This window comes from Schistocerca americana, chromosome X (genome assembly GCF_021461395.2).
Source record: "Schistocerca americana isolate TAMUIC-IGC-003095 chromosome X, iqSchAmer2.1, whole genome shotgun sequence".
In the NCBI taxonomy this organism is placed as follows: domain Eukaryota; kingdom Metazoa; phylum Arthropoda; class Insecta; order Orthoptera; family Acrididae; genus Schistocerca; species Schistocerca americana.
Window position 1 is genome coordinate 167,808,519 of NC_060130.1, and position 14,768 is coordinate 167,823,286.

At 37.9% G+C, this 14,768-nt stretch overlaps 1 protein-coding gene across 5 annotated transcripts in view; it reads right to left on the reverse strand.

Annotated features, from left to right (window-relative positions):
- The window catches only part of LOC124555490 (transcription factor CP2), an 897,377-nt gene that overhangs the window by 180,294 nt on the left and 702,315 nt on the right, over positions 1–14,768 (reverse strand). For all 5 annotated transcript variants that reach the window (XM_047129415.1, XM_047129412.1, XM_047129413.1 and 2 more), the window contains one exon: positions 11,901–12,113. In XM_047129415.1, the coding sequence (XP_046985371.1) occupies positions 11,901–12,113 (213 nt within the window). The remainder of the gene's footprint in view (positions 1–11,900; positions 12,114–14,768) is intronic.

Below are 14,768 nucleotides of genomic sequence, written 5' to 3' on the forward strand. Positions count from 1 at the left end.
ACTAACAAATTATTTACCTAGGTATGGGAAGACTGGTAAAAGCCATCCTTGGGGAAGGTCAGTTTATATTCTGGAGAACTGTAGGAATATACGAGTCATTACTGACACTACAACTTTGAGGAAGCAGTAAAGGAAAGCATAAAGAAATCTAGAAATGAAATAAAATATTTTAATAAAAAAATTGCGAGAACCAATGGTGACAGATGGGCTGCCATCAGTGGCGGGCTGCATGTGATCCATGGGCCACAGCCTGTATATCCCTCCTCAAAAGTAATTGAGAGAATAATGAAACAATGATTCACCAAGTGCTTAAATGAACAGTCTACTGAATAATAATCAACATGGCTTTCAAACAGATAGAAGTACAGAAACAGCACTAATGTGTTACACAGATGAAATAGGAACTTTGATAACAATAATGCTAGTGTAGGAGTCAATTTAGATTTTTCTGAAGTTTTAGATGTTGTTAGCCATGAAATAATTTTAGATAAGTTGGAAGCAACTGGGATAAAAGGAATAGAAAACAAGTGGTTTCAATATTATTTACAAAATACATCACGGGTTTAGGAACTCGCATCAGAAAATTTTAATCATAAAATCAGAGTAGTATCGGATGCAAAGTAAGCCAAAATATGTATACCACAGGGTAATATGTTAGACCCCTTCTGTTCCTTATTTATATGAATCACATACTCAGAAAGTGCAGCTAAGATCATGTTTGAAGATTGCACCAGTGTAATAATGAGTGATTTTAAGAAATCTCTGCTAACAACAACCAATCAAGTTCTCAAGTCCTTGCATTCATGGTTCAGTGCCAACTGGCTGACCCTTCATGTGAAGGAAACAAGTTATATTCAATTTGGAAAGATGAATTAAAACCAAGATCTCCAACTGGTAGTGGGTAGAAATGAGTTAGAAAGGGTACAAAGCACAAAACTTTTGCTACAGTCGCAGGTTCGAATCTTGCCTCGGGCATGGATGTGTGTGATGTCCTTAGGTTAGTTAGGTTTAAGTAGTTCTAAGTTCTAGGGGACTGATGACCACAGATGTTTAGTCCCATAGTGCTCAGAGCCATTTGAACCACAAAACTTTTAGAAGTCAACACAAAATGGAAGGATCATTTAACTAAACTCTTAGGCACTGGATTTTAGAGCAGAGTTAACATCAGTTTTTGTTGAGAAGAATTTCTACAATGTAAATTAATATGTTAGCTTAAAGAAATACTAGGCCCTTATTTATTATTGAATTCTTTTGATTCTGGTAACAGATGTTCCATTTATGCAATGTTTGTCTTTGCAAAAGAATGTTTCTGCTGTTGGTTTTCTGTTTCCTCTGATTCAGATGCAGTGCACTACACCACCTCAGGGAAGTGATCTGGTGCTATCTACTTATGATGGATATAGTGTTGGCAGGTTTTCCATGTGTTACATTTTTCTGTAGTGTTGTGTTCTGTTATGTATTTATGTGCTCTCATTTTTTCACATATGTTTTATATCAAAATTTCATGTTCTAGTTACAGTGACAAGCCAAAACTTTTTGACTACTGCCCACTGTGAAACTGGATGCCACCTAGTGGCATTGTCAGCATGTAACGTGGGAACAAAAGCATATAAGCGGAGCAGAAATGGACTGGGGATCACCCTACCAAAGATATGGGCAGCAAATGGGGAAATTCATTGATGTAAATGACATTGACAATGGGCAGATTATTAATACACAGAGCCTGTGAACAAGTATTTCAAAAATAGCAAATCTGATGGAATGTTCATGTGCAACTGTCACGAGCATCTGCCGAAACAGGTAGGAGGACAGTGAAACTGCCACTAGGTGCTAAATGGTTAGACATCCACGAATCTTCACAGAATGTGGATTTCAGAGACTTGTCTGCTCTGTGAAGTAGGATACATGGTGATCTGTGGCATCTCTGCCAAAAGAGCAACATCAAGGTGAACAGTGGCTCAAAACGTGCAGCACACCATGGGTGCAGGGTGGTGGGAGCAGTATTATGCTATGGGAGACATTCTGAGATATTCTTCTGTGCTTGCATGGGACCTGTGGTAGTACTCAAAGACACACTGGCAGCTACAAACCACCTGCACCCCTTCTTGCTTGATGTCTCACCTGATAGCGATGTCATCTTTCAGCAGTACAATTGTCCATGTCTCGGAGCCAGAATTGTGCTACAGTGGTTTGAGGAGCATTTTACTGAACTCATGTTGATGTCTCAGTGACCAAATTTGCCTAATGTAAATCCTATGGAACCCATCTGGGTCACTATCGGGCACCATCACCATATACGCACATCAGCGGCCCATTATTTATGGAATTACATGACTTGTGCACAGACATTTAATGCCACAAACCTACCAACATACTCTGTCTGATCCCTGAAATACAGAATCAGTGCTGTATTTTGTTCCAAAGACAGACGAACAGACTATTAAGCAGGTGGTCATAATGTTATGGTCCTTCCAATCATGTGCTGAGCAAGGTGGTTATGCCAGTGCTAATGCACTGGGAGGATCATGGTTTCTTTCCTGTCCAGTGCATATGCTGAGATGGTTCCATTGATAAGGCCATGGCGAACTACCTGCCCTATCCTCGCCTAATCCTATCCTCCTCTATTTATGTTTTAATATACATATATATTATTTCTGGTCTGTATCTGTAATGTCTGATACTGTTGTTCTAAATATCCTAAGGATGGATGAATAAATAAATAATTATAATATAAATAAAAAAATAAATAAAAATAAATAAATAAAAAATAATATAAATTATAATATAAATAATTATAATGGTTCCGCTCCCGGGATTGGAATGACTCCTTACCCTCTCCCTTAAAACCCACATCCTTTCGTCTTCTCTCTCCTTCCCTCTTTCCTGATGAGGCAACAGTTTGTTGCGAAAGCTTGAATTTTGTGTGTATGTTTGTGTTTGTTTGTGTGTCTGTTGACCTGCCAGCACTTTCATTTGGTAAGTCACATCATCTTTGTTTTTAGATAAATAAATAATTAAATAAATAAGAGTAAACAGACTGTGTACAGCTACAATGGTGATGAAAGGGAAGGCGAAATCCATTATCAGGTACATGCATGTCGTAAAGATCATTACAGGGCTTGGGGCATTAACAAATTTAATGGAAGAAAAGGGAAGATTAAGGCTGAATGTCCTATGAATGGTGAGGTCACTACAGATGCTGCACAAGCTATGATGGGAGGAAGGAAATCAACAGTGTCATTTTCAAAGTATTTGTCCCAGCCTTTTCCTTAAGCCATTACACTAGTTCTCTTGGTTTAATGGCAAAGTCCAGACTGCATTTGAGGATGTATCAGAAAGCTCTTGGACGTTACAGATTTTAAGGTTAGCCAAGTGTGTAAAGAGAAATATGATTAAAACAATAAATGGTTAGTGGACAAACAAAATTACTAGTTGAAACAGTCTGCCAGATTGGGACTTGCATCATGATACTTTCCTTTTACAGCGAGCAGACCACCACGTTTTACAGACTGACTCAAAACTTTAACCTGCCACTAGTTCCCCTCCACACTTTCCAAGTAGGTCTTGCAGAGAAGACATAGTTGAGAGTTAAACTTAACTGCAACCTAAGGTAAGTTACAAGGTTTTATGATGGGGGAAGGAATCAGTGATAGCCATTCAAAGAAACCATCCCAGCACTGAACTGCAGTGTTTTACAGGGAGGGAGGAAGGAAGGAAGGAAGGAAGGAAGGAAGGTCAAGACACCGTCCTGGCATTTGCGTGAAGTGATTTAGGGGGAAAAAATCTAGATGTCCAGACATGGATTTAAACTGTCCTTCTCCAAAATTTGAGTCTAGTGTGCTAAACATTGCACCACATCGCTCTGTATAGTGTTTTAGGGAATCATAAAAATTAGAAACAAAATTTCCTTGCTCTTGTGGAGGAAGATTAGGGTTTAACATCCCACTAACAGTGAGACAATTAGAGATGGAGCACAGGCTCAGATTATGAAAGAATGAGGAAGGAAATCAGCAACCTCCAATTCAAAGAAACCATCATAGCATTTACCCAGAACAATTTATGAAAATCCCAGAAAACCTAAACCTGCATGGCTGAAGGTGGGTTTGATCCATCGTCCTTTCAAATGTGAGTCCAGTGTGCTAACCACTGCACCACCTCCCTCAATACTGGATGTGTCATTGTATTACAGTTTAAGAAAATTTATATATACAGGCATCTGACAAACTCTCAAGATTTTCTCGTGACATCTTGTGCATGGACCAAAGTCTATATAATACATGATATAGGAGCACTCCGTTCTGTTTAGAAACCACAGAGAGAGAACTTCTGCTTCTGGCTGTCATATGTGTAGTATGCAGTCACTTGTAGCTTGTGTCTCACATCGGCACCAGTTATGTCTGTTGCTTGGGCTCTGAGACCATCTTTGGTTTGTAGAAGCTGCTAGCAGAAGTGCTGAAGCCTGCTGGCCTCACACATGGGGTTCAAGCAAAGCTCAAAATTTTCAGTATCTTTCCTAGAATTGATTGTGGTCCTTTGGTTTGACACCGAGCTGAGGATCTCAATCAAACACTCAACCGCTTCTGTGAAAGTCTGGGCTGCAAATGCCTTGACCTACATTATGGAGTGAAGAACTGTAGGATACCGTTTGATAGGTCAGGGGTGCACTACATAAAAAGAAGCAGCAACACTAATAGCAGAGTACTTGCGGGGTGCACATGGGGGATTTTTAGGTTGGGCAGTAGTCTGAGGGCTTCTGATGAATGCTCACCAGTTGATACATAGAGAGTGAAATCAGATCACATACAAAATACACACACTTTGACTGTCAAAATCTTAACTGTAAATTGTTGAAATATTCATAACAAAGTTCCTTCATTTATTGTCCTCCAGGAAAGTTGTCACACTCAAATTACTCTCGGAACCGGGAGCTGGCTGAAACCCGAAGTAAAAGGTCCAAAATATTTAATGAGTCATGGAGCATATATCAAAAAGACAGATTAGATGCCACAGGGAGGGGAGTGCTCATTGCTGTTGACAAAAATATTGTGTCTATCGAGGTCAAAACTGAGTGTGACCACGAAGTTACCAAGACTTGAGTAGCAGACCTAGGTGAACTCAAGTTAATTATCAGATGTTTTTACTAGCCACACGATTCCCCATAACAGTTGTAGAGTCATTCAAGGAAAGTCCACACTCAGTATTGCGGACATATCCAGATCACGCAGTATTAGTTGGAGGCGATTTTAATCTACCGAGTATAGAGAGGGATGATCTCTGTGGATTCACTACAGGTTGTACAATAGACAGTCTTGTGAAGTACTTTTGAACACATTTTCTGAAAACTGCCCATGCACAATGAAAATATTTCAGATCTCATAGCTACAAACAGGTCTGACCCTATCAATAGTGTCAGTATAAAGACAGTGATGGTGGTTACTGAAGTTAGTAAATCCATCAAGAAGGCTAGGACAGTATTTACGCTGGAAAAAGCAAATAAGTAGTTGTTAGCATCCCACTTATATACTGAACGAGGCGGTGCAGTTTTTAGCACACTGAACTCACATTCAGGATGTTGGCGGTTCAAACCCACATCTGGCCATACTGATTTAGGTTTTCAGTGATTTCCCCCAATTACTTCAGACAAATGCCAGGATGGTTCCTTTGAAAGTGCATGACTGATTTCCTTCTCCATCCTTCTCTAATCCAATAGGATCTATTACCTCACTGTTTGGTTCCCTTCCTCCAACCGACCAACCAACCAAAAACAACCAATCAACCCACCCACTTAGCCAAGGAATTGACATCATTTAGTTCCAATACAATGGATGTAGAGGAATTATGGGCAAAGCTGAAGCTGATCATAAGTCATGCTCTTGAGATGTATGTGACAGGTAAGTACACTAAGGATGGAAAAGACCCCCCATAGTTTAACAATCCAAAAATACTTAGGAAACAGCGATTGTTGTACTCCTGGTTCAAAAAAGAACACAGAAATGTTGCCAGGCAAAAGTAAGTAGAAATTCATGCGTCTGTAAAAGGCCAATGCATGAAGCATACACCATCATACCTTAGTTAAAGATCTTGCCGAGAACCTGAGAAAATTCAGACGATATGTAAAGTAACTAAGTGGGCCGAAGGCTTCTATCCAGTCATTCAGCAACCAGTCTGATGTGGCAACAGAAGACAGCAAGAGGAAAGGTGAAGTTTTAAATTTCACATTTAAGAAATCATTCATGAAGGAGGATTGCCCAAACATACTATCGTTTGACTGTTGCGCAGACTCCCACCTGGAGGATGCAGAAACAGGCACCCCTGGCATAGAGAAGCAACTGAGAGAGTTGAAAACAAATTAGTAGTAGCCAGGTCCAGATGGACTCCCGGTTATGTGAACCAGTGGTCCCTTACTTGGCTTGCATTTATCACAAATCTCTCAGCAAGGGCAAAGTACCAAGTGACTGGGAAACAGTGCAGGTGGCACCTGTAAATACGAAGGGTGCAAGAATGGACCTAAATAATAACAGACCAATACTGATAACATTGATTTGCTGCAGAATCCTTGAACCCATTCTGAGTTAGAATATAATAAATTTCTTTGAGGCAGAAGAAATCAGCATGAACTTCAAAAGCATCGCTCATGCCAAACATGGCTTGCCCCTCACACGATATCGTACAAACTGTGGATGGAGGGCAACAGGCAGTTTCCATATTCCTAGATTTACAGAAAGTGTTCGACATGGTGCCCTAGTGCAGACTTTTGAAGAAGGTCTGAGCATACAGATTAGGTTCCCAGATATGTGAGTGGCTTGAAGACTTATCAAGTAATAGAACTCAGCAGTATGTTTCCTTGATGGTGAGTGGTCATCAGAGATGATGTTATCATCAGGAGTGCCCCAAGGAAGTGTGATAGGACCACTCTTATACTCTATATACATAAGTGACCTGGCGGACAGTGTGAACAGCAATTTATGGCTGTTTGCTGATGATGCTGTGGTGTATGGGAAGGTGTCGTTGTTGAGTGACTGTAGGAGGATACAAGATGACTTCGACAGAATTTTTAGTTGGTGTGATGAATGGCAGCTTTTAGAAAAATGTAAGTTAATGTGGATGAGTAAGGAAAACAATCCTGTAATGTTCAAATAAAGCATCAGTAACACACTGCTGACACAGTCACATCAATTAAATATGTAAGTGCAGCATTGCAAAGGACATCAGGTTGATAGTTGGGAAGGTGAATGCTCATTCAGGTTGGTAGTTGGGAAGGTGAATGCTCAGCTCTGTTACATTGAGAGAATTCTGGGAAAGTGTAGGTGATAGTATATGGCATGCTGTTGTGACACATTCATGAGTACTGCTCAAGTGTATGGGATTAAAGGATGAAATTCAGAGGTGTGCTGCTAGATTTGTTTCTGGTAGGTTCAGTCAGCATGTAAGTATTACACAAGTGCTTTCTGAACTGAAACGGTACTCCCTGGAGGGAAGATAACGTTCGAGGCACTATTCCAGAAATTTAGAGAATTGGCATTTGAGGCTGACTGTGAATCAATTCTACTGCTGCCAACATAAATTTCATGTGAAGACCACAAAAATATGAAGAGAGAAATTAGGGCCCATATGGAGTCTTATAAACAGTTTTTTTTTTCCATCACACTATTTGTTAGTGGAACAGGAAAGGAAATGACTAGTAGTGATATGTGGACCCGTCCTCCATGCATCATATGGTAGCTTGTGGAATATGTATATGTAGATGTAGTATGTGGAGAGTAAAAGTGGGATTAATCATGCATTACTGATGGAAAGAAAAGTGATATGGGTTAGCAATAGCACTAAAAGATGGGTTACTTACATTTTTTCTGAAATTTAGGAAAAGCTAATACAGAGGTCTGGTTCACATTGCACTTGCCCCTGTGCTGTTTTTTGGCTTTCTGTTTACCTGAAGAGGATTTAAAAAACCTAGTGAGCTATCAGGGAAGCTTGACCATGTCATTTTGGAGAGTACAACAGAAATGGCATGATGGAAGAGATGGTTTTGTTGTGGAATAAAAGTTACTTACAATTCATTTAAAGCTATGGGATATATAAAATTTACTAAACTCGAGTGATCTCACTTCATTATACTCTGCACACTTACGACATTCTTTTTCACACAATTGTCTCCTCTCTCAAACATTCTGCTCAGAATACCTTTCAGAATAAAAAATCTCACTATGGAGTGGAGTTTCCTGTTCTGTTACTTTGAGTGAAAAGTGAAATACCCAAGTACTATCTTCTTTCTTTTCCTTTATATGGTGTGGTCCTTATCAGTCATATACCTGCTCAAGTGTTGTTCATTTTTTTCTGTCTTATGTTTTGGTTGTCAATTGTGTGTTGATATTGATCTTGTTATGTCATCTGGATATTGTTTTTCATATACTTCTTTGTCCTTCAAATCCTCATATTCCTTTTCTAGATAATGCTATAGTAGTTTCTCTCCCCTATAAAATTACTACCATACAACAAGCCCAGCATAACCTCTTTTTCTTTAGCACTGAAACAGCATTATGGTGTTCATGATACTCTTATAGTTTTCATAATTTTCCACTCCTCCAATCCTTGGTATCTTCATCAATCATAAATCCAAATATTTTGTTACTATTTTATTTTCAAATGTTAATAGTTTTCCCTCATTTTTCCTAATTGTTACAGTTTCACCATTATAATAGATTAATATAAGTGTATTTCAAAGTTGCTGCCAAGTTCTTTTCTTTAGATTTTTGATTTAATTGTAAAGTGTTCAGTTAGCAACTGCTCAACATGCGTCTATTTCCATATCTGCTCTATTGTCCTTACTAAAGAGACTCCTTGAGTATGCAAAGTGGTCAGTTCTTCTGAAGGTTAATCCATCTGCTTGCAAGAGTGCTTTAACTGGGTTTTTCATATTTATCACAGGTGGTCTTCTCCCCACTAATATACAGTCTTGTTTTGACAGCAGTTTGATGATAGTTTGGGGTCATTCTGATTATGTCTATCCCAGAGTTGCTTATTAATGCTACATCATCCAAGTAAGCAAGTCTAGTAATGTCTGTAGCCCAAAAGTCAGTTTCCACTGATTGAGAATCTGCTAAAACTGACCCCAATCAACTCTAAGGTGAGTTTCAATAACACATGTAAGATGTATACCCTTATCTCAATCTACTTACAGTTTGAAATGTTCAGTTTCTCATACTGATGTTTCTATTCAGTGAGAAATTATAAATTTTTTTTTTATCTAGTGCTCATCTTACATTACATTTAGTTCATTGTTTCATGTACTGTGGGCCACACACCTCTTTTCAGTTGTTCAGTAAATCTTTTTCTTTTCTGTACCTCTTGTTGTGTCTTGAGATCCCCTTTTATGAATCTCCTCCTATTCCTGCAACTGTAATTATAATTCATGAGTCATACTTTATCGAATATTTTATGAAGTACTTTCCATGATGATGTCACCTGAAATATGCTAGATGGCAATTTCGTTCCTCAACAATAACCTTTCTTGCTCTATACCTTTAGAATTATCAATGTCAGAGTGGTTGCCTGTGCATAATTTATGTAATTATCCCATAAAGTAACTGAAGTGTAGCTTACAGCTTGGGAGTAACCATTTTTCAAATGTCAATTGTCAATCTCATGATTTAATGGGATGACACACAAGTGAAAAATCTTGCTACAAAAGCTAGCTAGCAAAGTAGTTGATAGATGCCCATTTCCCCATGCCATCCTGAGTCATGTGTAACCGGAGAACTCAACCATCACTATTTTTAGGAGTGGTTATCCTCAATGTCTTTGTCTATTTGTCAAAGAAGCAGGCTGCTCAGTAGATATTCAATTGTGTTTCAGCATTTCTTTGTTACTGAACTGTCTTGCTCTTTTGTATAATCAGCATCTACACCTCCTTTTTGTGTTATGAGATGTATCACCATTGCCTTGTCTGCAATAGTGTTGATATGATTTATTTCCCATTTTTAAGGAGTACTGAGAATGTTAAAAAGAAATGCTTAAGCTCTCTGCCAACCTCTACATGTCATGTTCTCTCTATTTTGCACAATGATCACCTACAGTGACATGTACAACCATCACTGAAGTTCCTCTTATTGTAATGCAATGAAGGTATAGTCATCACAGTGCTTTAATGATGTAATATGGCTCTTGAATAGTGCACTGCTTTACAGCCAATCTGTAGCTTTAGTGTAGTTGCACCACTAGATGACACTGAGTCTATGTTTATTAAATGGAACCTAAATGCCAGTGTAAACATGTTTAGGCCTTGCTTTGCCTCCTACATAATATCCCATACATACAATGCAGAAGCCGACAGAATTTGCCTTTAAAAAAACAAAGAAAGGAATGTCCTGTGTTGGTTATCAAGGCAGAGAAGAATGTGATCAATAGTTCAGAAAGTGACACACACACAGTAACATTTTTGACAAAATGGAAACGGAATGTTGTACACTATAAAACATGCTGAAAGTTTTTGAATCAATTGACAAATGCCAACATTCAATGCTGTTTAGACTGCAACACCAACAAACAACAATAAGACAAGTATGTTAATTTAGTTCAGTGCAGCTTCCCTGAATGAGGAGGAATTTACATTTGCGCCTGCCAATAATGTTCTTGGCATGAAGAGGAATGATAAGAGAAATGCCCACCACCTGTAAACACATTGTAACAGGTCAGTGTGTATTGAGGACATGGGAGTAGAAAAATAAAGCTCAAATCTATTTCCTGTAAAGATTATAACCAAGGAGGGAGTGGAGATGGCATGCATGATCAGCATTCAAATCTGTTAGTGACGAGACATGTCAAGGGTTATACAAGATTGCATTCTACTGGCTAGGTGCCATATATTGATTCAAGAACCACAGAGGTAAAATTTTCCAAAATTCTGGCTGACTTTGGCCAAGCAGTTTCTAAAGAACATTTCTGTGTTTGTTTCTACACAACGGACAGCCAAGCAAAGCAGAAACTTCACTAATATAGGTAGCAGCTGGCAAAATTTCTCAGTGAAAATATTGGCAACTGAGAAGAAAACTGCTCCCTCTAGAAAAAGTATGGTCAACTAATATCAAGGGCAACAGGAAGAATCGTGTTTTGAATCCATCTGATGTAAAGTTGCATCTTATATGGACAAATGGTTCATGGTGTACCATCCACATCTAACTGAACTATCTGCTACTAGCTCTGATTGTACAAACAGTGGAATAATTGTTTGCTCATAGTATGAATAAAAACATGTATATATCAAAAGCACAAAAACAGTGTATAGGTAATCATCACATGGGGTTGGGCAGGCGCTAATGACCATAGCAGTTTTGCGCCCTAAAACCATTAAAAAAAAAAAAAAAAAAAAAAAAAAAGCATGGGGTTGGGTGGAAGGGAGAGTGGAGGGTGGGAAGGAAGGAGTTTATTCTGAAATTACACACTGAATAAACCTTGTCCATGGTTCCAGATTAAGAGAAAAAAAGAACCTTTATTCTTTTTAAGGCTTTTCTGCTCACTAGCACTGGAGATACCACCTGTGTCTGTTCCAAACTATCTGTTGCATTACTAAGAGTAGCCTTTTATTGGTACTGCACAAAAGTTTATCTAAGCCCTTCCAATATCCAATCTGAATTTCCTTTAGCATTAAAAAATTATAACATACATAATCACTTGTCAGTAATTCTGATGTTACACTTCGGGTAATGCAAAAGGAGTTTTTCTTATTTGTCATCTTAGTAATCCAACATAAACATGTCTGAGTACTTTATACATGCCGACAGCTGCTCCTGAACATGTAAAGGGAGAATGATGGAGAATTTTTAAACAGTTTCAAATGCTACATCAGTTTTCTTTATGGAAAGATTTGTATGTGTTTTCTAAATGTGTACAAATTTGTATCTCACCTTGATATAGACTCCTACTTCTTTCGTAGGGTCCCATAAGAATTCAACTGTGTTGCACAGTGTACTGTCTTGCTCCACTTTAAAAATTCCATATGATAGTGGAATATCTACTTCAACTATACGATCTCCTGGCCTTGACGCCTGCCACGCAGCCATCTGTTCTCGTTCCATGTATTGTAAACGGCGTTCATGAAAACATATCCGTATCACACTCTGAAACAGAGGGTTGTGCCATAAAAACGTAAGCTAATGAACAGATTGAAAATTAGTAAGATGAAGTACTTAAATAATTAATTAGCCTCCAAAAATGTAACAATGTAGTACACATGATATGCCAGTAAACAGTACAATAATCAATGGTCATACGTGGTAAGAGGCTTCTGGTAAGCATTACGAAAGGACTGGTTGTCCAACAAGTTCTTGTAGCTCTAAATGCATTCCAGTATATACAGGCAATTAGGTTGATAAAGACAATGATTGGAGTCAATAAAAGTGATGGCTGCTGACTGTCAAATTCTAAACTCAGATCTACTTTATTAGGGTTCAAGAACATACTGTGGTGCTATATTTAAGACTTAGTATGTATTACAGCTTTGAATAAGTGAAAGATTTTTTCCTACTGCTGCCCAAAACGTTTTTGCTGCTTATTTTATTAGTGACAATGTAAGTGGAGACACAAATATTATATTGTATTTGAGAATTTATTTGAGAAAATGAAATAAAACCATTTTTACTATACTATTTAAGTTACATATTAACTGAACTTGTTCCCTGTAATTAAACTGCCTTTTATTCTGAGATAAAATAGCAGTGAGGAATAACAAATAATTATACACCTCAATACATGAAAATCAGTTCAGTCTCAAGTAATGCTGCTATTATCACATAATATGAAGATTATTCTCTAAGACTTCTTACAGGAAGAAATCAAGTGCATGGTGCCAGAAGCAAATTCAGTGATAGCAAATTTCATAATTTAGTATTTTCAATGTCTGAAAGACATAGTTCACTACATATTAAGGTCAGGGCCAGTTTAAGTATGAAGAGAAACAATCCCCCACATGGGTCGCCAATCTGAGAGGGGTGCCACAGCAGCCACAGTTGTAAGATTTCTATACAGGACATATCAAAATTAGCAGCAGCTGCTTGGGGCACCAATATGAGTGGGACACTAGGGGCACCCAAGTGCAACGTGTGTATACAGTGCGTATCACAATTAATAGCAAAACACACACAGATGAAAGCATATGAGAGAAAAGGGGGAAGGGGGGGGGGGCACCAAATGATGAGTCATGTTCTTGAACCAACGCTAATTATGGTACTACCAATCTGAACCACATCAGAGTAGTTGTATGGCATGATAATAAGCAATATTAGCTCTTATGTAAATTGATTGGTATTACAATCATGATAATATTAATAAATAGTCCTTAACTAACATAAAGGAAATATTCTGCATAAACTGCATATGCATAACTGCATATGGTGTAGTGGTTAAAGTACTAGATCTCTCTTCAGAAGGTGCAGGGTTCATAGCTCCATCTGAACACAATAATTTAGGTTTTGCCTCGGTTCTGCATTTAATATTATGTAAATACCAGGAGCGCTGCTTAGAACGGTTACAGAAACTTGCTTCCTTCACAGTTCTTGAAATAAGCTAGTGCTTAAGTAATCCATATAATGAATCATATCATAAGAATCATATCATAAGAATCATATCATATAATAAGAAAATCTACTGATTTATATGAAAGAACAGTAAGAGTGTGCAAGTTCTTTTTTACTTTTTTAACCTCCTGATGGTACCACTCAACAGTAAGTGAGAAAAAGAAAACATATGTGTATCTATGTATCTGTTTATCTTCACTTTCAAAATCAAGGAAGAGAGAGAAACTGCCTCAAATTTCAATGAAGTATGCAATATTTAGAAATAATTATTGTATTAATTCATGCAAGATGACCCAAAGCTATATTAATATGCTTCTGGAGGAAGATGAAACTGACTGCTTGTCACACATTCAGATTTACTTTAATTAATTATTTCATTTTATAGTCTACCTATTTTATAGTCTACCTCAACCCAGTATTAATGTATGAGTCAGATAAATGGCATGGGTAAGTGATATAAAAGTAGTGATCACAGCCAAAGACATACTTAAAATTAAGGATCAATGAAAGAAGATTATTATTCCTGTAGCAGTTTACTTTCTCTTCTTTAACTCTGTTCTCCATTCTTGGTCAGCTGTTACTTTTTTTCTACTATAAATTTTACTTTCTCTTTCTCTGATCACATTCTCAGTTGACTCTTGCTCCAGTGTCAACAGCTGTGTTATGACTACCAAAATTACTGTTCCCTTATTGTTACTGTAACTTGTACAATTGAGTAAATGGAAGAAAGTTTATAATTATAAATAGGTACACCAACAATACTAGGTTTATCAGACCCCAAGTTACAAACAAGGAAAGATTATGACTTGTTTTCACGTCAACAATGATGTCACTGGAGGTGGACCTTATGTTACTGTTATGTCCCAGTAACAAGAATCGAACATATGAAGACAAATGCTAGGGAGCCTATGGGTTGAAAAACCAGTGGAGAATACACAATGTGTGGGAGTAACATTACTTGTCTGGTTACATCTTAGTTTGAAATGGCAGTATTCTCAACACTATTCTTCAACATATCCTGGAAACCAGTGTACATCAGGAAAACATTCATGTGTATGTTTCGATAAGAGCTAGCCAATTTCTCTGCATGGAAGATACTAATTCTTCACTAGCTATCCTTTCATCTGGCACATTGCCCAATGAGCATGGCTGGGACTTTGTGGGTCAGCAACTCACCTCTGACACACCTCCAGCAGCTAA